Raw genomic sequence first — 24,482 nt, 5'->3', positions numbered from 1 at the left:
CCAGGTTGATGGGGTTTGGGCTGATTTTGGGGCAGGTTTTGGGGCAGGTTTGGGGCAGTTTTTGGGGTGATTTTAGTGCGGTTTTTGGGCAGTTTTTGGGGTGATTTTGGGGATATTTTTGGGGTTATTTTTGGGGTTTTTGGCTCACCCCAGGCTCCACGCAGACCGAGCTCTTGCCCCCCAGGTTGATCACTCTCCCGTCCCGCCGCAGCAGCAGATTCAGCCCCGGCGCCCCCGGGAGCCCCCCTGGGGGACATGGGGGGGTCAGGGGGGGCTTGGGGGGTCCTGGGGGGGTCGGGGGGACCCCCGAGGGTCTGGGGGGGGTGTGAGTAACTGAGGGGGTCCCAGGGGATTTTGGGGGGGATTTGGGGGATTTGGGGGTGGTCCCAGGGGTCCCTAACCTGGCACACCTATAGGGCCTGGGCTATGGGGGATTTGGGGGGGGGTCTTAGGGGATTTTGGGGGGGATTTGGGGTTCCTCATGTGCCATTCCATAGGGCCTGGGTTATGGGGGATTTGGGAGATTTTTGGGGGGATTTGGGAGATTTTTGGGGGGATTTTGGGAGAATTTCAGGGGGATTTTGGGGGGGGGTCCATTCCATCACCCACCATCCTGTAGGGCCTGGGTTATGGGGAATTGGGGGGGATTTTTGGGTGGATTTTGGGGATGTTTTAGGGGTTTTTAGGGGGTCCCTCACCCGCCATCCCGTAGGGCCTGGTGGCTCAGGGGGTTATGGGGGATTTTGGGGGGATTTTTGGGGGGTTTTTGGGTATTTTTTGGGTATTTTTTTGGGTATATTTTGGGTATTTTGGGGTCTCTCACCCGCCATTCCATAGGGCCTGGTGGCTCAGGGGGTTATGGGGGATTTTTGGGTATATTTTGGGTATTTTTGGGGTCCCTCACCCGCCATCCCATAGGGCCTGATGGCTCAGGGGGTTATGGGGGTTTTTGGGTATTTTTTGGGTATTTTTTGGGTATTTTTTGGGTGTTTTTTGGGGTCCCTCACCCGCCATCCCATAGGGCCTGGGTTACGGGAATTTGGGGGATTTGGGGAGGATTTTGAGGGGGATTTTGGGGCAGCTTTTGGGGATGATTCAGGGGATTTTGGGGTCTCTCACCCGCCATCCTGTAGGGCCTGGTGGCTCAGGGGGTTATGGGGGTTTTTGGGTATTTTTGGGGTATTTTTTTGGGTATATTTTGGGGTATTTTTTGGGGTCCCTCACCCGCCATTCCATAGGGCCTGGTGGCTCAGGGGGTTATGGGGGTTATGGGGGATTTTTGGTTATATTTTGGGTATTTTTTGGGTATTTTTGGGGTATTTTTGGGGTCCCTCACCTGCCATTCCATAGGGCCTGGTGGCTCGGCGCTCGCTCAGCACCGAGAGCTGGGTGGGCGCCCGGAACTGCAGCTCCCGGACCACCCCATCCCCGCCCCGGTGCCGGCCCGCGCCCCCCGAGCCCGCCCGGAGCTCAAAGCGCCGCAGCACCACCGGGTACCTGGGAAAGGGACAAAAAAACGGGGTAAAACCACCCAAAAATCACCCCAAAATCCCCCTGAGCCCGCCCGGAGCTCAAAGCGCCGCAGCACCACCGGGTACCTGCGGGGAGGATGGAAAAAACGGGGTAAAACCACCCAAAATCACCCCAAAAATCACCCAAAATCCCCCCGAGCCCGCCCGGAGCTCAAAGCGCCTCAGCACCACCGGGTACCTGGGAGGGACACAGAAAAACGGGGTAAAACCACCCAAAAATCACCCCAAAATCACCCAGAGACTCCTGAGATCCCCACAGCACCACCAGGTAGCCGGGGAGGGAGAGAAATTGGGGTCAAAATCCCCCAAAAAATCACCCAAAAAATCACCCCAAAAATCACCCCAAAATCACCCCAAATCCCCCTGAGCCCACCCGGAGCTCAAAGCGCCACAGCACCACCGGGTACCTGCAGGGAGAGGGAAAAAACGGGGTAAAACCACCCAAAATCACCCCAAAATCACCCCGAGACCACCACAGCACCACCAGGTACCTGCAGGGGGGAAAACGGGGTCAAAACCCCCAAAATCACCCAAAAATCACCCAAAATCCCCCCAGCACGCCCCCAGCTCAAAGCGCCGCAGCACCACCGGGTACCTGGGAGGGACACAGAAAAACGGGGTAAAACCACTCAAAAATCACCCCAAAAATCACCCCAAAAATCACCCAGAGACCCCCGAGCCCACCACAGCACCACCGGGTACCTGCAGGGGGGAAAATGGGGTCAAAACCCCCAAAAATCACCCAAAAAAATCACCCCAAATCCCCCCGAGAGACCCCACAGCACCACCGGGTACCTGGGGGAGGAAAAAATGGGGGTTAGGACCCCCCAAACCCCACAGGACCCCCAAACCCCCCCAGAGCCCCCAGACCCACCTCGTCTCGAGGATCTCAGGGTCGGTGATCTGGGTGTTGGTTGTGTGCGCGTGGGACCCCCAAACCCCCCCAGACCCCAAACCCCCTGAGCCCCCAGACCCTTTAGGACCCCCTGGGACCCCCCAAACCCCCCAGACCCACCCAGACCCACCTCATCTCGAGGATCTCGGGGTCGGTGATCCGGGTGTTGCTCATGTGCGTGTGGGACCCCCAAACCCCCCCAGACCCCACAAACCCCACAGACCCCATAGGACCCCCCCCAGAGCCCCCAGACCCACCTCATCTCGAGGATCTCGGGGTCGGTGATCTGGGTGTTGGTCGTGTGCGTGTGGGACCCCCAAAACCCCTCAGTCCCCAAACCCCCTGAGCCCCCAGACTCCTTTAGGACCCCCATAACCCACAGACCCTTTAGGACTCCCTGGGACCCCCAAACCCCCCCAGAGCCCCCAGACCCACCTCATCTCGAGGATCTCGGGGTCGGTGATCCGGGTGTTGGTCATGTGCGTGTGGGAACCCCAAAACCCCAAACCCCCAAACCCCCCCAGACCCCACAAACCCCACAGGAACCCCCAGAGCCCCCAGACCCACCTCATCTCGAGGATCTCGGGGTCGGTGATCCGGGTGTTGGTCATGTGCGTGTGGACCCCGCTGCGGCCCCCCCAGCTGGGCCCGGCCCCTGCGCCCCCGGCCACGGTCTCGTAGTAACCGCCCCGTGGGGAGCCGAAGGTGACGTTGTTCATGCAGCCCTGGGGACAGTGAAAATGTCACCCTAAACACCCCAAAACTGACCCCAAACGCCCCAAAAATGGCACCCCAAACACCCCAGAACTGACCCCAAAACTGGCCCCAAATAGCCCAAAACCAACCCCAAAACCCCAAACTCAGCAGGAAGCCGCAAGTGACATTGTTCATGCAGCCCTGGGGACAGTGAAAACGTCACCCTAAACACCCCAAAACTGACCCCAAACACCCAAAAAATGGCACCCTAAATACCCCAAAATTGACCCCAAACGCCCCAAAAATGGCACCTCAAAGACCCCAGAACTGACCCCGGAACTGACCCCAAATGCCCCAGAACTGACCCTAAACGCCCCAAAAATGGCACCCCAAACACCCCAAAACTGACCCCAAAACTGACCCCAAAATTGACCCCAAACCCCACGGGGAGCTGAAGGTGACGTTGCTCATGCAGCCCTGGGAACAATGAAAACGTCACCCCAAACACCCCAAAACTGACCCTAAACACCCCAAAAATGTCTCCCTAAACACCCCAGAAGTGACCCCAAAACTGACCCCAAAATTGACCTCAAACCCTGCGGGGACCCAAAGGTGACGTTGTTCATGCAGCCCTGGGGACAGTGAAAACGTCACCCCAAACACCCCAGAACTGACCCTAAACACCCCAAAAATGGCACCCTAAACACCCCAAAACTGACCCCAAAACTGACCCCAAAATTGACCCCAAACCCCGTGGGGAGCTGAAGGTGACGTTGTTCATGCAGCCCTGGGGACAATGAAAACGTCACCCTAAACACCCCAAAACTGACCCCAAACACCCAAAAAATGGCACCCTAAATACCCCAAAATTGACCCCAAACGCCCCAAAAATGGCACCTCAAAGACCCCAGAACTGACCCCGGAACTGACCCCAAACGCCCCAGAACTGACCCTAAAAACCCCAAAAATGTCTCCCTAAACACCCCAGAACTGACCCCAAAACTGACCCCAAAATTGACCTCAAACCCCGCGGGGACCCAAAGGTGATGTTGTTCATGCAGCCCTGGGGACAATGGCGACATTAAAAATGTCACCCTAAATACCCCAAAACTGACCCTAAACACCCCAAAAATGACACCCAAATACCCCAAAACTGACCCCAAAACCAACCCCAGATATCCCAAAACCGACCCCAAATACCCCAAAGCCCGCGGGGAGCCGAAGGTGATGCTGTTCATGCAGCCCTGGGGACAACGGGGACACTGAAAATATCATCCTAAAGACCCCAGAACTGACCCTAAACACCCCAAAACTGACCCTAAACACCCCAAAAATGGCACCCAAATATCCCAAAACTGACCCCAAAACCGACCCCAAATACCCCAAACCCCGCGGAGAGCTGAAGGTGATGCTGTTCATGCAGCCCTGGGGACAATGGGGACACAGGGACATTGTCACCCCAAAACTGACCCCAAATAGCCCAAAACCGACCCTAAACCCGACCCCAAATAGCCCAAAATTGACCCCAAATAGCCCAAACCCCACAGTTCATGCAGCCCTAGGGACAATGGGGGCAATGTCACCCCAAATACCACCAAAATGTCACCCAAATACCCCCAAAACACAAACCCCATTGTTCATGGAGCCCTGGGGACAATGGGGACATTGTCACCCCAAAAACCCCAAAACGGAGCCCGAATACCCCAAAAACGTCACCCCAAATAGCCCAGAAACCCCAAACCCCACAGGCCATGCAGCCCTGGGGACAATGGGGACAGGGGGACGCTGTTGCCCCAAACCGACCCCAAATAGCCCAAAACTGACCCAAAAACTGACCCCAAATACCCCAGAAATGTCACCCCCAAATACCCCAAAACTGACCCCAAATAGCCCAAAACTGACCCTCACCTGTCCCTGTCCCTCATCTGTCATCTCACCTGTCCCCGCTCACCTGTCCCTGTCCCTTCATCTGTCCCTGTCCCTCACCTGTCCCTGCTCACCTGTCCCTGCTCACCTGTCCCCCCCTCACCTGTCCCCCCCTCACCTGTCCCTGTCCCGCCCCTGTTCCCCCCTCACCTGTCCCTGTCCCCTCCCCTGTCCCCTCCCCTGTCCCCTCCTCACCTGTCCCTGTCCCGCCCCTGTTCCCCCCTCCCCTGTCCATGTCCCCTCACCTGTCCCTGTCCCTCATCTGTCATCTCACCTGTCCCCTCCTCCCCTGTCCCTTCCCCTGTCCCTGTTGCTCACCTGTCCCCTCCCCTGTCCCTGTCCCCTCACCTGTCCCTGTGCTCACCTGTCCCTGTCCCTGTCCCTGTCCCCTCACCTGTCCCTGTTGCTCACCTGTCCCCTCACCTGTCCCTTTCCCTGTCCCCTCACCTGTCCCTGTCCCCGTCCCCGGCCCTGTCCCTCACCTGTCCGTGTGCTCACCTGGGAGGCGGCGCAGACGCCGAACGCGCGCAGCACCACGTCCACCACGCGCTGTGACGTCAGCACGTTCCCGCCCACCACGGCGGCGTCGGGGGAGGGGTCAAGGATGGAGCCCGGGGGGATCCGCACCTGCACCGGGGCCAGGCAGCCCTGGGGGGGCAAAACACACCTGGGCACACCTGGGGGCACCTGGGGGCACACCTGGGTACACCTGGGGGCACCTGGGTACAGCTGGGCACACCTGGGGGCACAAGGGTACACCTGGGGGCACCTGGGTACACCTGGGGGCACACCTGAGATACACCTGGGATACACCTGGGTACACCTGGGGGCACCTGGGTACAGCTGGGGACACCTGGGCACACTTGGGGATAACCACAGACACACCTGGGCACACACCTGGGGGCACCGGGGTACAGCTGGGGGCACCTGGGCACACCTGGGCACACCTGGGTACAGCTGGGGGCACCTGGGCACACCTGGGCACACTTGAGCACACCTGAGCACACCTGGGTACACCTGGGAACACCTGGGGATAACCACAGACACACCTGGGCACACACCTGGGCACACCTGGGCACACACCTGAGCACACCTGGGCACACCTGGGTACAGCTTGGCACACCTGGGCACACACCTGAGCACACATCTGGGGGCACACCTGGGCACAACTGGGGATAACCACAGACAGACCTAGGCACACACCTGGGCACACCTGGGGACACACCTGAGCACACCTGGGCACACCTGGGTACAGCTTGGCGCACCTGGGCACACCTGGGCACACACCTGGGCACACCTGGGGACACACCTGGGCACACCTGGGGACACACCTGGGATCCACCTGGGCACACCTGATGTGCCCAGGGAGGGGGTGTTGGAGGCATTTGGGGTCTCACCTGGTTTGGGGTGATTTGGGGTTTTGGGCGTTTTTGGGGTGTGTTTGGGGTGGTTTTGGGATCTCACCTGGTTCAGGTGCATTTGGGGTGTGGTTGGGGTTTGTGGGGTGGGTTTGGGGTTTTTGGGGTGGATTTGGGGCCCCACCTGCATTTGGGGTATTTTGGGGTGCTCAGGGTGGGTTCGGGGTGTGTTTGGGGATTTTCGGGTATGTTTGGGGTGCGTTCAGACTCGCACCTGTTCTGGGGTTTTTGGGGTGCTCAGGGCGTGTTTTAGGGTGGTTTTGGGGCCTCACCTTGTTGTGGGTCTATTTGGGGTGTATTTGGGGTTTTTGGGGTGCTCGGGGTGTATTTGGGGTGTGTTTGGGTTTTTTGGGGTGTGTTTGGGGTTTTTGGGGCACATTTAGGGTTTATTTAGGGCCTCACCTGTTTCGGGGTGTTTGGGGATGCGCAGGGAGGATTTAGGGCAGTTTTGGGGATCTCACCTGGTTCAGGGTGTATTTGGGGTACCTGGGGTCTCAGGTTGCTTTTGGGGTGTATTTAGGGTGTTTTGGGTGTATTTGGGGTGCATTTGGGGGTTTTGGGGGGTGTTTGGGGCGTATTTAGGCTCGCACCTGTTTTGGGGTTTTTAGGGTGTTCAGGGTGTGTTTTAGGGCGGTTTTGGGGATTTCACCTGGTTCAGGGTGTATTTGGGGTGTATTTGGGGTGTATTTGGGGTGTATTTAGGGGGGTTTGGGGTGTATTGAGCGTATTTGGTGTGATTTTGGGGTGCTCAGGGTGTGTTTGGGGTTTTTGGGGTGCCCAGGCTGGTTTTGGGGCGTATTTAGGGTTTTTGGGGTGTATTTGGGGTATTTGGGTTTTTTGGGGTGTATTTGGGGTACTTGGGGTGTATCTAGGATGTATTTAGGGTGTATTTGGGGTGTTTTTGGGGTCTCACCTGGTTCAGGGGTATATCGTGCCCCACCAGGCACCGCAGGCAGTAGATCAGCGCTGACAGGGGGGTTTGGGGTTTTTGGGGTGCGTTTGGGGTTTTTGGGGTGCCCGGGCTGTTTTTGGGGTGTATTTGGGGTATTTTTGGGGTCTCACCTGGTTCAGGCTGGTTTTGGGGTGTATTTGGGGCATTTTTGGGGTATTTTGGGGTCTCACCTGGTTGAGGGGTATGTCATGTCCCACCAGGCACCGCAGGCAGTAGATCAGGGCTGACAGGGGGGTTTGGGGTTTTTGGGGTGTGTTTGGGTTTTTTGGGGTGCTCAGGCTGTTTTGGGGTGCCCAGGCTGTTTTGGGGGTGTATTTAGGGTGTATTTGGGGTATTTTGGGGTCTCACCTGGTTCAGGTGTATATCGTGCCCCACCAGGCACCTCAGGCAGTAGATCAGTGCTGACAGGGGGGTTTGGGGTTTTTGGGGTGCGTTTGGGTTTTTTGGGGTGCTCAGGCTGGTTTTGGGGTGTATTTGGGGCATTTTTGGGGTATTTTTGGGGTCTCACCTGGTTCAGGGGTATATCATGTCCCACCAGACACCGCAGGCAGTAGATCAGCGCTGACAGGGGGGTTTGGGGTGTGTTTGGTGTTTTGGGGTTTCTGGGGTGTGTTTGGGGTTTTTGGGGTGCCCAGGCTGTTTTTGGGGTGTATCTAGGGTATTTTTGGGGTATTTTTGGGGTCTCACCTGGTTCAGGCTGGTTTTGGGGTGTATTTGGGGCATTTTTGGGGTATTTTGGGGTCTCACCTGGTTCAGGGGTATATCATGTCCCACCAGACACCGCAGGCAGTAGATCAGCGCTGACAGGGGGGTTTGGGGTGTGTTTGGTGTTTTGGGGTTTCTGGGGTGTGTTTGGGGTTTTTGGGGTGCCCGGGCTGTTTTTGGGGTGTATTTTTGGGGTGTTTTTGGGGTCTCACCTGGTTCAGGGGTATGTCATGTCCCACCAGGCACCGCAGGCAGTAGATCAGCGCTGACAGGGTGATGGCGCGGGGGGCGTTGCAGTTCCCCAGAACTTGGGGTCCCGTCCCCCCGAAATCAAACACGGCGCTGCCCTGGGCGGGGAACAGGGGGCGTTGGACCCCAAAACCCAACCAGAGACCAGGGGGACCCCAAAAATGCACCCAGAGCTTGGAGTGACTCCAAAAATGCATCCAGAGACCTGGGGGACCCCAAAACCCGGGGGGTGACCCCAAAAACCCATCCGGAAACCGCGGTGACCCCAAAAATACACCCAGAGACCAGGGCAACCCCAAAACCCATCCAGGGCCCGGGGGGACCTCAAAACCCACCCAAAGACTGGGGGGACCCCAAAACCTACCCCAAACCCCTCCAGAAACCAGGGGGGAACCCCAAAACCTCACGCAGAGACCGGGGGGACCCCAAAACCCGGGGATGACCCCGAAACCCATCCACACCGTGCGGGGACCCCAAAAACCCACTCAGAGCCTGGGGGGACCCCAAAACCCGGGGGTGACCCAAAAACCCATCCAGAGACCAGAGGGTGACCCCCAAAACCCAGGGGGGGACCCCAAAATCCAGGGGTGAGCCCAAAATCCAGGAGGGACCCAAAAATCCATCCTAAAACCTGGCCTGACCCCAAAACCTGGGGGTGACCCCAAAACCCACCCAGAGCCTTGTGGGGACCCAGCTGGATCAGGGACCCCAGAGTTTGGGGACATCCCCGTGTCCCCACAAACCCCAGGGCTGTCCCCAAGGTGTCCCCAAGGTGTCCCCAGGCTACGTCCATGTCCCCAGGCTGTCCCCATGGTGTCCCCATGTCCCCATGGTGTCCCCATGTCCCCAGGCCATGCCCATGTCCCCATGTCCCCATGTCCCCAAGCTGTCCCCAAGCTGTCCCCGGGCCATGCCCATGTCCCCAAGGTGTCCCCCTGGTGTCTGTCCCCCCCACATCTGCAGGGCTGTTCCCATGTCCCCAAGGTGTCCCCATCTCCCCAGGACTCTCCCCAAAGCTGTCCCCAAGCTGTCCCCAAGCTGTCCCTAGGCTGTCCCCATGTCCCCAAACTGTCCCCATGTCTCCAGGGCTGTCCCCAAGCTGTCCCCACGTCCCTGTGCAGTCCCCGCGGTGTCCCCAGGCTGTCCCCATGTCCATGTCCCCATGTCCCCCTGGTGTCCCCATGTCCCCAGGGCTGTCCCCAGGCTGTCCCCATGGTGTCCCTGCAAGTGTCCCCAGGCTATGTCCATGTCCCTAGGGTGTCCCCAGGCTGTCCCCATGACCATGTCCCCAAGGTGTCCCCATGTCCTGAGGCTGTCCCCATGTCCATGTCCCCATGTCCCCAAGATGTCCCCATGTCCCCAGGGCTGTCCCCAAGCTGTCCCCATGGTGTCCCTGTGGTGTCCCCAGGCTACATCCATGTCCCCAGGCTGTCCCCATGGTGTCCCCATGTCCCCAAGGTGTCCCCATGTCCATGTCCCCATGTCCCCAAGGTGTCCCCAGGGCTGTCCCCAAGCTGTCCCCATGTCCATGTCCCCATGTCCCCATGTCCCCAAGCTGTCCCCATGGTGTCCCTGTGGTGTCCCCAGGCTACGTCCATGTCCCCAGGCTGTCCCCATGTCCATGTCCCCATGCCCCCCTGGTGTCCCCATATCTGCAGGGCTGTCCCCATGTCCATGTCTCCATGTCCCCAAGGTGTCCCCAGGGCTGTCCCCAAGCTGTCCCCATGTCCATGTCCCCAAGGTGTCCCCAGGGTGTCCCCGAGCTGTCCCCGCACCTCTCTGGGCTCCAGTGTCACCCTCAGCCGCACGGGGGTGCCATCGTCCATGGTGTCCTCGGCCGACAGCGACGTCCCCCAGCGCGCGGCCACCGCCCTCAGAGTGTCCCTGACGGCCACCTCCGCGTTGGCCTGGGGTCACACGGGGTCACGGGGTCACACGGGGGTCACGCGGGGTCACGGGGTCACACAGGGGTCACAGGGTGTCCCCAAAGAGCCACCGCCCGCAGCGTGTCCCTGACGGCCACCTCCGCGTTGGCCTGGGGTCACACGGGGTCATGGGGTCATGCGGGGGTCACCCAGGGGTCACCCAGGGGTCACGCAGGGGTCACGCAAGGGGGTTTGGGGGGTTCTTGGGGCGGTTTTGAGGTTTTTGGGGTCTCAGCTGTTTTAGGGTGTGTTTGGGGTTTTAAGGGGTGGTTTTGGGGGTTTTGGGTGTGTTTGGGGTTTTTCTGGTGGTTTGGGGGATTTTGGGGGTTTTTGGGCTATTGCGGGGGGGGGGATTTGGGGTTTTGGGGTTTTTGGGGGGTTTTAGGGTTTTTGGGGTGCATTTAGGGTATTTTTAGGGTCTCACCTGCACATATCCCATAGAGGCCTGCACCGCCCCCAGCCCGTGCTGCCCAATCAGCTCCGGGCACGGGGATTGGGGGTTTTGGGGCAGATTTGGGGTTTTTGGGATTTTTATGGGGTTTAATGGTTTTGGGGTGATTTTAGGGTATTTAGGGTGTATTTAGGGTCTCACCTGCACATATCCCATAGAGGCCTGCATCGCCCCCAGCCCGTGCTGCCCGATCAGCTCGGGCGTGGGGATTGGGGGTTTTTGGGGCAGATTTGGGGTTTTTGACGTTTCTGATGTTTCGAGTTGTTTTGGGGTGATTTCGGGGCGTTTTTGGGTCTCACCTGCACGTGCCCCATGTAGGCCTGCACCACCTGCAGCCCGTGCTGCCCAATCAGCTCCCGCACCAGCCCAATCCCTTTCTGGTTGGCCGCCACCTGTGCCCGCAGGTCGGCCAGGTTGTCCCGCAGGTTCCGCGTCCCCGAGCAGCCGGGGACCGAGCCGGGGGCCAGCAGTGCCTCGGTGACAGCTGGGGACACACAGGGGACACTGAGGGGACAATGACAGGGACAGGGGCCAGCAGGGCCTCGGTGACAGCTGGGGACACACAGGGGACAATGACAGTGACACCTCCTGGGGACAGGGACAGGTACATGGATGGGGGCCAGCAGCGCCTCGGTGACAGCTGGGGACAGGGACAGGGACAATGAGGGGACAGGGATAGGGACAGCCAGCCCCAGGGGCCAGCAGGGCTTTGGTGACAGATGGGGACAAGGACAATGAGGGGACAGTGACAGGGACAGGGACAGTGACACCCCATGGGGACAGGGACAGGGACAGAGCCAGCAAGGCCTCGGTGACAGATGGGGACAAGGACAATGAGAGGACAATGACAATGACAGGACAATGACAATGACAGGGAAAGTGACAGTGACAGTGACACGCCCTGGGAGCAGGGACAGGGACAGGGACAGGGGCCAGCAGGGCCTGGGTGACAGCCGGGGACACAGAGGGGATGTCCCCAATGTCCCCTCAGTGTCCCCAATCCCCAGAGATGTCCCCAGTCCCCTGGCTGTCCCCACTGTCCCCAATGTCCCCCAATCCCCCCAATGTCCCCAATGTCCCCACTGTCCCCAATCCCCCCAGTGTCCCCTCAGTGTCCCCAATGTCCCCAATAACCCCAATGTCCCCAATGTCTCCTCTGTCCCCAATGTCTCCCAATGTCTCCCAATGTCCTCCCAGTGTCCCCATGTCCCACCTTGCTCCTGGAACTCCCCGTTGGTCACCAGTTTGAAGGACAGGAACACCTTTGTCCCCAGTGTCCCCAATCCCCTGGCTGTCCCCAATGTCCCCCCAATGTCCCCAATGTCCCCAGTGTCCCCAATGTCCCCAGTGTCCCCAGTGTCCCCTCAGTGTCCCCGTGTCCCACCTTGCTCCTGGAACTCCCCGTTGGTCACCAGTTTGAAGGACACGAAGGCGGCGCCCTCCTGGGCCAGGCTCTGCGAGTGCGGCGGCATCGACCCGGGGCTGGAGCCACCCACGTCGGCGTGGTGACCACGGCTGGCCACGAAGAACACGGGGCGGGGCACACCTGGCCAGAACACCTGGGACAGGTAAGGGTGACAGTGACACTGGGGTCAGACAGCTGGGACAGGTGACACTGGGGTCAGGGACATGGGACAGGTGACACTGGGTCAGGCATGGTGACCACGGCTGGCCACGAAGAACACAGGGCGGGGCACACCTGGCCAGAACACCTGGGACAGGTAAGGGTGACAGTGACACTGGGGTCAGGGACATGGGACAGGTGACACTGGGGTTACACAGGTGACATTGGGTTAGGGACATGGGACAGGTGACACTGGGTCAGGCGTGGTGACCACAGCTGGCCACGAAGAACACGGGGCGGGGCACACCTGGCCAGAACACACAGGTGACACTGGGGTCAGACAGCTGGGACAGGTGACACTGGAGTTAGATAGGTGACACTGGGGTCAGGGACATGGGACAGGTAACGGTGACATTGGGGTTATACACCTGGGACAGGTGACACTGGGGTTACGCAGGTGACACTGGGTCAGGGACATGGGACAGGACACCTGGGACAGGTGACACTGCAGTTCAGGACATGGGACAGGTGACACTGGGGTCAGGTGTGGTGACCATGGCTGGCCACAAAGAACACGGGGCGGGGCACACCTGGCCAGAACACCTGGGCACAGGTGACATTGAGGGGTTACACAGGTGACACTGGGGTTACACAGGTGACACTGGGGTCAGGGACATGGGACAGGTGACACTGGGTCAGGCGTGGTGACCCTGGCTGGCCACGAAGAACACAGGGCGGGGCACACCTGGCCAGAACACCTGGGACAGGTAAGGGTGACGGTGACACTGGGGTCAGGGACATGGGACAGGTGACACTGGGGTTACACAGGTGACACTGGGGTCAGGGACATGGGACAGGTGACACTGGGTCAGGTGTGGTGACCCTGGCTGGCCATAAAGAACACGGGGCGGGGCACACCTGGCCAGAACACCTGGGCACAGGTGACATTGAGGGGTTACACAGGTGACACTGGGGTTACACAGGTGACACTGGGTTGCAAACCTGGGGACAGGTGACATTGGCGGGGGGGGCTGAAAACCCTGAGGACACCCCACCTGGACACCTGGGGGGGGACAGACAGGTGTCCCCAGGTGTGTCCCAGGTGTTTCCCAGGGGTATCCCAGGTGCCCCCAGGTGTGTCACAGGTGTCCCCAGATATGTCCCCAGGTGTCACAGGTGTGTCACAGGTGTGTCCCCACCTGTCCCAGGTGTGTCACTCACAGGTGTGTCCCAGCTGTCCCCAGGTGTGTCACTCCCAGGTGTGATGTCACCTGTCCCAGGTGTGATGTCACCTGTCCCAGGTGTGTCCCAGGTGTGTCCCAGGTGTTTCACCTGTCCCAGGCATGATGTCACCTGTCCCAGGTGTGTCCCTGTCCCAGGTGTGTCCCAGGTGTGTCCCCAGGTGTGTCCCAGGTGTGTCACTCCCAGGTGTGATGTCACCTGTCCCAGGTGTGATGTCACCTGTCCCCAGGTGTCACTCCCAGGTGTGTTGCCAGGTGTCCCCAGGTGTGTCACTCACAGGTGTGCTGTCACCTGTCCCAGGTGTGTCCCAGGTGTGTCCCAGGTGTGTCCCCAGGTGTGTCATTCCCAGGTCTGTCCCAGGTGTGTCCCTGTCCCAGGTGTGTCACTCCCAGGTGTCCCCAGGTGTCACTCACAGGTGTGTCCCTGTCCCAGGTGTGTCACTCACAGGTGTGATGTCACCTGTCCCAGGTGTGATGTCACCTGTCCCAGGTGTGTCCCCAGGTGTCCCCAGGTGTCACTCACAGGTGTGATGACAGTCAGGTCGGGCAGGTGGCTGCCCCCCGCCCGGGGGTGGTTGCTCAGGATCACGTCTCCTTCCCTCAGCTCCGGGCCCAGGTTACGGATCTGGGGGGAGCACAGGGGGGGTGAACCCCAAACCCACCCCGGGAACCCCAAAATCTCCCCAGGATCCCCAAATCCCCCCCAGAAATTCCCAAATCTCCCCAAACACACCCAGGATCCCAAATCCTCTCCCAGAACCCCAAAATTTCCCCCAAATTCCCCTCCCCGGAACCCCCAAATCCTCTCCAGAGCTCCCAAACCCCTTCCAGGACCCCAAAGCCCCTCCAAGACCCCAAATCCTCCCCAAATCACCCCAAATTCCCTCTGGGATCCCCAAATCCTCTCAAATCACCCCAAATTCCCTCTGGGATCCCCAAAATCCTCACAAATCACCTCCTGAAACCCCCAAATCCCCTCCAGGACACCCCAGGATCCCAAATTCCCCCCAAATCTCCCCCAGGAACCCCCCAGATCCCCCCACGACCCCAAATTCCCCCCCTGGGGCACCCCTAAAATCTCCCCAAATCCACCCAGGACCCCCCAAATTCCCCCCAAATTGCCTCACCTGGAACTGCACAGCTCCTGCATGGCCCTGGGACCCCCCAAACCCACCCAAAATCCACCCAAATCCCCCCAAACCCTCCCCAAACCGACCCAAATCTCCCCCAAATCCACCCAGGACCCCCTCAAATCCCCCTGGGACCAACCTAAGCACACCTGGGACACCCCAGATTCCCCCAAATCCCCCTCAAACCCCCCTGGGACCCCCCAAACCCCCCAAAATCCCCCCAGATGGCCTCACCTGGAACTGCACGGATCCTTCATGGCCCTGGGGACCCCCAAACACACCTGGGACCCCCCAAATCGCCCCCAAATCCACTCAGGACCCCTCAAATCCCCCTGGGACCCACCTGAGCACACCTGGGACACCCAAATCCCCCCAAATCGCTCCCAAATCCCCCCAGATCCCCCCCAAATTCCCTCACCTGGAACTGCACGGCTCCTGCATGGCCCTGGGGACCCCCAAACACACCCAGGACCCCCCAAATCGCCCCCAAATCCACCCAGGGCTCCCTCAAATCCCCCTGGGATCAACCTAAGCACACCTGGGACACCCCAGATTCCCCCAAATCCCCCTCAAACCCCCCTGGGACCCCCCCAAACCCCCCCAAATCCCCCCAGGACCCCCCAAATCCCCTCACCTGGAACTGCACGGCTCCTGCAAGGCCCAGAGGACCCCCAAACACACCCGGGACCCCCCAAATCCACTCAGGACCCCTCAAATCCTGCTGGGGCCCACCTGGGACACCCCCAAATCCCCCCAGATCCCCCCAAATCCTCCCCAGATGCCTGACCTGGAACTGCACGGCTCCTGCATGACCCAGGGGACCCCCAAACCCCCCTGGGACCCCCCAGATCCCCCCCAGATGCCTGACCTGGAACTGCACGGCCTCCTGCATGGCCCTGGGACCCCCAAACCCCCCAAATCCCCCCGAATCACCCCCAAATCCCCTCACCTGGAACTGCACGGCTCCTGCATGGCCCTGGGACCCCCAAATCCCCCCAAATCCCCCCAAATCCCCCCCAAATTCCCTCACCTGGAACTGCATGGCTCCTGCATGGCCCTGGGACCCCCAAATCCCCCCAGATCCCCCCAAATCCCCCCCAGATGCCTGACCTGGAACTGCACGGCCTCCTGCATGGCGCCCAGGTGCACGGGGATGTGGGGGGCGTTGGACACGAGCCCCCCGTCGGGCCCGAACAGGGCGCAGGAGAAGTCCAGGCGCTCCTTGATGTTGGTGGAGATGGCCGTGCGCTGCAGCGTGCGCCCCATCTGCTCTGCGGGGACACAGGAGCCTCAGCGGGGACCCCAAAACCCGGGGGGACCCCCGGGAACCAACCCAGAGACCCCCGGGACCACCCCGGGACCCCCAGCCCTGGATCTGCCTCGAGGGGTGGGTTTGAATTGAGGGGTCCCTGTCTTTGGGGACCCTCAGGGGCACCCCAAAAACCGGGGGGACCCCTGGGAACCAACCCAGAGACCCCCGGGACCACCCCGGGACAACCCCGGGACCCCCAGCCCTGGGTCTGCCTCGAGGGATGAGACTGAATTGAGGGGTCCCTGTGGGGCCACGGCACCCTCAGCGGCACCCCAAAAATGGGGACACCCCAGGGGGACCCCCAGGGACAACCCTAGAGACCCCCGGGATCCCCCCGGGGACCCCCTGTGCTGGGTCTGCCTCAAGGAGCTGGGGGGGATGAACTGGGAGATGAGGGAATGGGGGGGGATTGTGATCGTGGGCACCCCCAGGGACACCCCAAAAACGGGGCAGGGCTGGGGACCCCCAAGGAACCACCCTGGGACCACCCCAGAGACCCTCGGGACCACCCCGGGACCCCCTGTGCTGGGTCCGCCTCGAGGGGTGGGTTTGAATTGAGGGGTCCCTGTGAGGACACGGCACCCTCAGGGGGACCCCAAAAATGGGGACACCCCGAGGGGACCCCCAGGGACCACCCCAGAGACCCCCGGGACCACCCCGGGACCCCCAGCCCTGGGTCTGCCTTGGGGAGCTGGGGGGGATGAATTGGGAGATGAGGGAATGGGGGGGGGATTGTGATCGTGGGGACCCCCAGGGACACCCCAAAAATGGGGACACCTCGGGGGGACCCCCAAAGACCCCGCAGGGACCACCCCAGAGACCCCCAGGACCACCTTGGGACCCCCAGCCCTGGGTCTGCCTCGAGGGGTGGGTTTGAATTGAGGGGTCCCTGTCTTTGGGGACCCTCAGCGGGGACCCCGGAACCCGGGGGGACCCCTGGGAACCAACCCAGAGACCCCCGGGACCACCCTGGGACCATCCCGGGACCCCCTGCGCTGGGTGTGCCTTGGGGAGATGGGGAGGTGGGTTTGAATTGAGGGGTCCCTGTGGGGCCACGGCACCCTCAGGGGGACCCCAAAAATGGGACAGGGCCGGGGACCCCTCAGGGACCACCCTGGGACCACCCCAGAGACTCCCGGGACCACCCCGGGACCACCCTGGGACCCCCAGCCCTGGGTCTGCCTCGAGGGGTGAGATTGAATTGAGGGGTCCCTGTCTTTGGGGACCCTCAGGGGGACCCCGGAACCCGGGGGGACCCCTGGGAACCAACCCAGAGACCCCCGGGACCACCCTGGGACCCCTGTGCTGGATCTGCCTCGAGGGATGAGACTGAATTGAGGGGTCCCTGTGGGGCCACGGGAACTTCAGGGGCACCCCAAAAATGGGACAGGGCTGGGGACCCCTCAGGGACCACCCCGGGACCACCCCAGAGACCCCCGGGACCACCCCGGGACCCCCAGCCCTGGGTCTGCCTTGGGGAGCTGGGGGGGATGAATTGGGAGATGAGGGAATGGGGGGGGGATTGTGATCGTGGGGACCCCCAGGGACACCCCAAAAACGGGGACACACCAGGGGGACCCCCAGGGACCACCCCAGAGACCCCCAAGGCCACTCCAGGACCACCCAGGACCCCCCAAATCCCCCCAAGGACCCACCCGCGATGCTCATGCAGCCCCAGGAGACCCCCAAGAGACCTCTCAGGACCCCCCAAATCCCCCCCAAATCCTCCCAGAGCCCCCCAGGGCCCACCTGCGATGCTCATGAAGCCCCAGGAGACCCCTCAGGACCCTCCAAAGCCCCTCAAAGCCCCCCAGAGCCCCCCAAATCCCCCCTAAAGCCCCCCAAAGTCCCACCTGCGATGCTCATGAAGCCCAAGAGACCCCCAAGAGACCCCTCAGGACCTCCCAAAGCCCCCCCAGAGCCCCCCAAATTCCCCCCGGATGCACCCGTGATGCTCATGAAGCCCAAGAGACCCCTCAGGACCCCCCAAATCCCCCCCAGAGTCTCACCCGCGATGCTCATGAAGCCCCAAGAGACCCCTCAGGAGCCCCCAAATCCCCCCAAAGTCCCACCTGCAATGCTCATGAAGCCCAAGAGACCCCTCAGGACCCCTCAGGACCCCCCAAATCCCCCCCAGAGCCCCCCAGGACCCACCTGCGATGCTCATGAAGCTCCAAGAGACCCCCCAAATCCGCCCCAGATCCCCCCCGGATGCACCCGTGATGCTCATGAAGCCCCAGGACACCCCTCAGGACCCCCCAAATCCCCCCCAAAGTCCCACCCGCGATGCTCATGAAGCTCCAAGAGACCCCTCAGTACCTCCCAGAGCCCCCCAAATCCCCCCAAAGCCCCCCAGAGCCCCCCAAATCCCCCCCGAATCCCCCCGGGCGCACCCGCGATGCTCATGAAGCCCAAGAGACCCCTCAGGACCCCTCAGAGCCCCCCAAATCCCCCCAAAATCCCCCCCGGGCGCACCCGCGATGCTCATGAAGCGGTGCGAGAACACCGACAGCGCCACCGGCTCCAGCCCCGCGCCCAGGGCGGGCGCCGGCCCCGCCGTCACCTCGATGCTGATGTCCCCGAGGGCGGTGACACGGGCCACGCAGCCCGGCTCCACCACGATCGTGCTGGGGGGGCACGCGGGTCACCCTGGGGTCCCCCAAACCCCCCCGGGGTGCCCCAAACCCCCCGGGGTGCCCCAAATCCCCCCGGGGTCCCATGGGTCATCCAGGGGTCACCTCGGGGTCCCCCCAAATCCCTCCAGGGGTGCCACCCCAGCCCAGGGGTCCCCGTGTCCCCCACAGCTCCTTGGGGTCCCCAGGGGTCACCTCGGGGTCCCCTAAACCCCTCTGAATGTCCCCCCCCACCCCATGCCTGGGTCTACCTGTCCCCGTCCCCCCTGCCATGTCCCCCCGCTGTCCCCAGCTGTCCCCCTGTCCTCAGGGTCCCCCCTGTCCCATCCCTGTCCCTGTCCCATCCCTGTCCGTGTGTCCGTGTGTCCGTGTGTCCGTGTGTCCGTGTGTCACCTGTTGGTGTCGATGATGATGGCCGGCCCGGGCAGGGCATGGTCCGAGCCCAGCTCCCCCAGCAGGAACACGGGGGTGTCCTGGTACCCCCCCTCGAAATAGCACCGGGTCACCTGGGGGGGGACATTGGGGACACACCTGGGGTCACCCCTGAGTCACCTGGGGGCGGGGGGGGCACCGGGGACACACCTGGGGTCAGCCCTGGGTCACACGGGGGTGTCCCGGTACCCCGCCTCAAAGTAGCACTGGGTCACCCCTGGGGTCACTTTGGGTCAGCCCTGGGGTCACCTTGGGGTCACCTTGGGGTCACCTTGGGGTCACCCCCAGACCCGAGCTCCCCCCAGTGCCCCCCCAGCCCTCCCTTCACCGTCTGCACTTGGGGGGGCTCGGGCACGGCCTCGGTGCCGCCCCCCATCCCGGGTACCCCCGTTCCCTGTGCCCCCCATCCCGGGTACCCCCCGTTCCCGGTGCCCCCCATCCCGGTGCCCCCCCCAGCCCCCCCTCACCGTCTCCACTCTCGGGGGGGTCCCGCGGGGTGCCAGGGGGGGCTCGGGCACGGGGTCGGTGCTGCCGGTGCCCCTGACCCGCAAATCATCCACGAGCACGGCCCGGCCCGGGATGGTGAAACCAAACTCCTGCTGGTACCTGAGAGAGGGACAGGGACATGGGGACATGGGGACAGTGACATCCCAGGGACAGGGACACAGGGACAGGGACACAGAGCCCGGGATGGTGGAACCAAACTCCTGCTGGTACCTGAGAGAGGGACATGGGGACAGTGACAGGGACATGGGGACACCCAGACAGTGACACCCCGGGGACAGGGACACACAGACAGGGACACATGGCCTGGCCTGGGATGGGGAAACCAAACTCCTGCTGGTACCTGAGAAAGGGACAGGGACATGGGGACATGGGGACAGTGACAGGGACAGGGACACAGGGACAGGGACACACAGCCCAGGATGGTGAAACCAAACTCCTGCTGGTACCTGGGGACAGGGACAGGGACACAGGGACAGTGACAGGGACAGGGACACAGAGACAGGGACAGGGACAGTGACACACAGGGGAGCGTCAGCCACAGTGACACCAGGACAGGGACAGGGGGACAGGGACAGATGGGGGGACAGGGACACTGACCCTGGTGGCTCAGGGACACACTGACGGGGGAAAGGGGCAGAGAGAGAAGGGATTGGGGGGCTGGGATGGGAGGATTGTGACAGCACTGGGATGGCACTGGGGGCACTGGGATGGCACTGGTGGCACTGAGATCGCACTGGGGGCACTGTGACAGGTTTGGTGGCCCTGTGACAGGTTGGTGGCCCTGTGACAGGTCTGGTGGCACTGGTGGCCCTGTGACAGGTTTGGTGGCCCCGGGCAGGGGTTGGTGGCCCTGGGACAGGTTTGGTGGCCCTGGGACAGGTTGGTGGCCCTGTGGTGTCACTGGTGGCCCTGTGGCAGGTTGGTGGTGGCCCTGGTGGCCCTGTGGTGTCACTGGTGGCCCTGTGGCAGGTTGGTGGTGGCCCTGGTGGCCCTGTGGTGGCGCTGGTGTCCCTGTGACAGGTTTGGTGGCCCTGGTGGCCCTGTGGTGGCCCTGGTGGCCCTGTGGTGGCGCTGGTGTCCCTGTGACAGGTTTGGTGGCCCTGGTGGCCCTGTGGTGGCCCTGGTGGCCCTGTGGTGGCGCTGGTGTCCCTGTGACAGGTTTGGTGGCCCTGGTGGCCCTGTGGTGGCCCTGGTGGCCCTGTGGTGGCGCTGGTGTCCCTGTGACAGGTTTGGTGGCCCTGGTGGCCCTGTGGTGGCCCTGGTGTCCCTGTGACAGGTTTGGTGGCCCTAGTGGCCCTGTGGTGTCACTGGTGGCCCTGTGGCAGGTTGGTGGTGGCACTGGTGGCCCTGTGGTGGCCCTGGTGGCCCTGTGGTGGCGCTGGTGTCACTCACCTCTCGGTGAAGGCCCCCAGGAAGTCGCCGGCGCCGCAGGTGCCCGGCCCGGGCGGGTGTCCCTGCGCTGACACCATCAGGGCGCAGTCGGTGCCCTCGTAGCGCAGGTGCAGGAACGGCTCCGTGCGGATCTGAGCCCTGCGGGGACACGCGCACACCCTGTCACCCTGTCACTGTGTCACCAAGGCACCAGTGTCACCAGTGTCACTGTGGCACCCTGCACCCTGGCACCCTGTCACTGTGTCACCAAGGCACCAGTGTCACCAGTGTCACTGTGGCACCCTGGCACCCTGGCACCAGTGTCACTGTGTCACCAAGGCACCAGTGTCACCAGTGTCACTGTGTCACCAGTGTCACTGTGTCACCATGTCACCCTGGGACTGACACCCCGGCACCGTGTCACCATGGCACCAGTGTCAGTGTCACCGTGTCACCCTGGCACCGTGTCACCAGTGTCTCTGTGTCGCCATGTCACCATGGCATTGTGTCACCAGTGTCACCCTGGCACCGTGTCACCAGTGTCACCATGTCACCATGTTACCAGTGTCACTGTGCCACCATGTCACCCTGGGACCGACACCCTGGCACCGTGTCACCATGGCACTGTGTCACCCTGTCACCGTGGCACCAGTGTCACCGGTGTCACCATGTCACCCTGGGACCAACACCCCAGCACTGTGGCACCAGTGTCACCGTGTCACCAGTGTCACCCTGGGACCGACACCCGGCACCGTGTCACCACGGCACCATGGCACCCTGGCATCGTGTCAACCTGGCATTGTGTCACCAGTGTCACCATGTCACCGTGTCACCATGTCACCATGTCACTGTGTCACCAGTGTCACCATGTCACCATGTCACTGTGTCACCATGTCACCGTGGCACCCTGTCACCATGTCACCGTGTCACCAGTGTCACCATGTCACCAGTGTTGCCATGTCACCATGTCACTGTGTCACCAGTGTCACCATGTCACCATGTCACCGTGGCACCCTGTCACCATGTCACCAGTGTCACCATGTCACCGTGTCACCCTGGCACAGTGGCACCCTGGCACCGTGTCACCATGTCACCCTAGGACCGACACCCCGGCACTGTGTCACCATGGCATCACGGCACCGTGTCACCCTGGCACAGTGGCACCATGTCACCAACACCCCGGCACTGTGTCACCAGTGTCACCAGTGTCGCCATGTCACCGTGTCACCCTGTCACCCTGGCACCATGTCACCAGTGTCACCGGTGTTGCCATGTCACCATGTCACCGGGGTCACCCTGTCACTGTGTGACCATGTCACCAACACCCCAGCACTGTGTCACCGTGTCACCGTGTCACCGTGTCACCCAGGCACTGTGGCACCACTGTCACCGTGTCACCCTGTCACCCACACTGTCACACGGGTGTCCTGGCACTGTGTCACTGTGTCATCATGTCACACGGGCACCCTGTCACCCTGTCACCACTGTCACCCACACTGTCACACGGGCACTGTGGCACTGTGTCACCCACACTGTCACCCTGGCACACTGTCACCAGTGTCACCCTGTCACCCACACTGTCACACGGGCACCCACATTGTCACATGGGCACCGTGTCACCACTGTCACTGTGTCACCCTGGCACCAGCGTCACTCTGGCACCATGTCACTGCCACCATGTCACCCTGTCCCCGTGTCACCACCACCACGTCACCCTGACCCTGCTGTCACCACATCACCCTGGCACCAGTGTCACCGTGTCACCCTGCCACCACGTCACACTGGCACCTTGGCACTGTGGCACCGTGTCACCCTGTCACCCTGGCACTGCATCACTGCCACCATGTCACTGCCACCACGTCACCAGTGTCACCACTTCACCACGTCACTCTGTCCCCATGTCACCACCACCATGTCACCCTGGCCCTGTGTCACTGCCACTGTGTCACCCTGGCCCTAGGCTGTCACTTCATCACCCTGTTCCCATGTCACCCTGTCCCTGGTGTCACTGCCTCCCATCCCTGTCCCTGGTCACCCATTCTGGGTGTCCCCTGTCCCCACCCCCCCATTCCTACTGTCCCCACTGTCCCCTGTCCCCATTCTCCCATCTTTGGTGTCCCTGTCCCTGCTGTCCCCGCTGTCCCCAGTGTCCCCAGTCCCTGATCCCCAGTGTCACTGATGTCCCCATCCCCACTGTCTCCAGTGTCCCCTGTCCCCATCCTCCCATCTCCAGTGTTCTCTGTCCCCAGTCTCCATCCCCGCTGTCCCCTGTCCCCGATCCCCGGTGTCCCCAATGTCCCCATCCTCCCATCTCCAGTGTCCCCAGTGTCTCCAGTCCCCTGTCCCCATCCCTGGTGTCCCCTCTGCTGTCCCTGCCCCATCTCCAGTGTCCCCTCTCCCCGCTGTCCCCACTGTCCTCTGTCCCCATCCCCGCTGTCCCCTCTGTCCCCACTGTCCTCTGTGCCCATCCCCACTCTCCACTGTCCTCAGTGTCCCCTGCCCCATCTCCAGTGTCCCCTGTCCCCATCCCTGCTGTCCCCAGTGTCCCCTGCCCCATCTCCAGTGTCCCCTGTCCCCATCCCTGCTGTCCCCAGTGTCCCCTGCCCCATCTCCAGTGTCCCCTCTACCCACTGTCCCCACTGTCCTCAGCCCTGATCTCCGCTGTCCCCTCTGTCCCCCCTGTCCCAGCTGTCCCCGATCCTCGGTGTCCCCAATGTCCCCATCCTCCCATCTCTGGTGTCCCCAGTGTCCCCTGTCCCCATCCTCAGTGTCCCCACTGTCCTCAGTGTCCCCAGTGTCCCCTGTCCCCATCCTCAGTGTCCCCATCCTCAGTGTTCCCTCTGTCCCCTGTCACAATCCCCGCTGTCCCCGCTGTCCCCGCTGTCCCCTGTCCCCCCGGCGCTCCCTCCCGCCCCCATCGCGGCTCTGTCGCGATGTCGCGGTGTCGCGGTGTCGCGCTGTCTCTCACGGTGCGAAGCCCTGAGCGCTCAGCGCGTCCCGGCAGCGCCGCTCCAGCTCGCGGAGGCGCGCCTCGAGCCGCGGGAACGCGCCCGGGCCGTACGGGAGCGCGCACGGCTCCTGCTCCTCCTGCACCGCGTCCGCCAGCGCCAGCCCCAGCGCCGAGAGCAGCCCGCTGTGCCTGCGGGGAGGGGACAGCGCTGTCACCAGGGGGACACCAAGGGGACACTGCGGGGACAGTGCCGGGACAGCGCCGAGAGCAGCCCGCTGTGCCTGCGGGGAGGGGACAGCGCTGTCACCAAGGGGACACCAAGGGGACATTGCGGGGACACTCTGCGGGGACAGCCCCGGGCCATCCCTGTCCCCGTCCTGGGGACACCCCGTCCCAAAGGCGGGGACACTCCAAACCCCCCGCGCCCCCTCCCCAGGCCCAGCCCTACGGGGGGGTCGGGGTCAGGTCAGGGTCAGGGTCAGGGTCAGGGGCGGGGTCAGGGTCAGGGTCAGGGGCGGGGTCAGGGTCAGGGGCGGGGTCTCCAGGCCCCCCCCAGAGGGGAATCCCCGGGGACCCCCCCCAGTCCCGCCCCC

General features: G+C 62.3%; 1 protein-coding gene across 1 annotated transcript in view; it reads right to left on the bottom strand.

Moving 5' to 3' along the window:
- The window catches only part of OPLAH (5-oxoprolinase, ATP-hydrolysing), a 45,927-nt gene that overhangs the window by 3,853 nt on the left and 17,592 nt on the right, over positions 1-24,482 (bottom strand). The window contains exons 11-25 of the mRNA XM_071418225.1: positions 23,908-24,078; positions 20,961-21,098; positions 19,529-19,667; positions 19,023-19,135; positions 18,472-18,623; positions 15,795-15,955; positions 14,078-14,179; positions 12,134-12,308; positions 11,049-11,233; positions 10,149-10,280; positions 8,337-8,471; positions 5,548-5,697; positions 2,995-3,152; positions 1,337-1,497; positions 149-246 (exon numbers count right to left, since the gene is read on the bottom strand). Coding sequence (XP_071274326.1) covers positions 149-246; positions 1,337-1,497; positions 2,995-3,152; positions 5,548-5,697; positions 8,337-8,471; positions 10,149-10,280; positions 11,049-11,233; positions 12,134-12,308; positions 14,078-14,179; positions 15,795-15,955; positions 18,472-18,623; positions 19,023-19,135; positions 19,529-19,667; positions 20,961-21,098; positions 23,908-24,078 — 2,170 coding nt within the window. The remainder of the gene's footprint in view (positions 1-148; positions 247-1,336; positions 1,498-2,994; positions 3,153-5,547; positions 5,698-8,336; positions 8,472-10,148; positions 10,281-11,048; positions 11,234-12,133; positions 12,309-14,077; positions 14,180-15,794; positions 15,956-18,471; positions 18,624-19,022; positions 19,136-19,528; positions 19,668-20,960; positions 21,099-23,907; positions 24,079-24,482) is intronic.

Source organism: Agelaius tricolor, unplaced genomic scaffold (assembly GCF_023055355.1).
Source record: "Agelaius tricolor isolate 1412-34295 unplaced genomic scaffold, bAgeTri1.0.p SCAF_78, whole genome shotgun sequence".
In the NCBI taxonomy this organism is placed as follows: domain Eukaryota; kingdom Metazoa; phylum Chordata; class Aves; order Passeriformes; family Icteridae; genus Agelaius; species Agelaius tricolor.
Note: the sequence above shows the minus strand (reverse complement) of the source record. Positions and strands in the feature narration are given on the sequence as shown.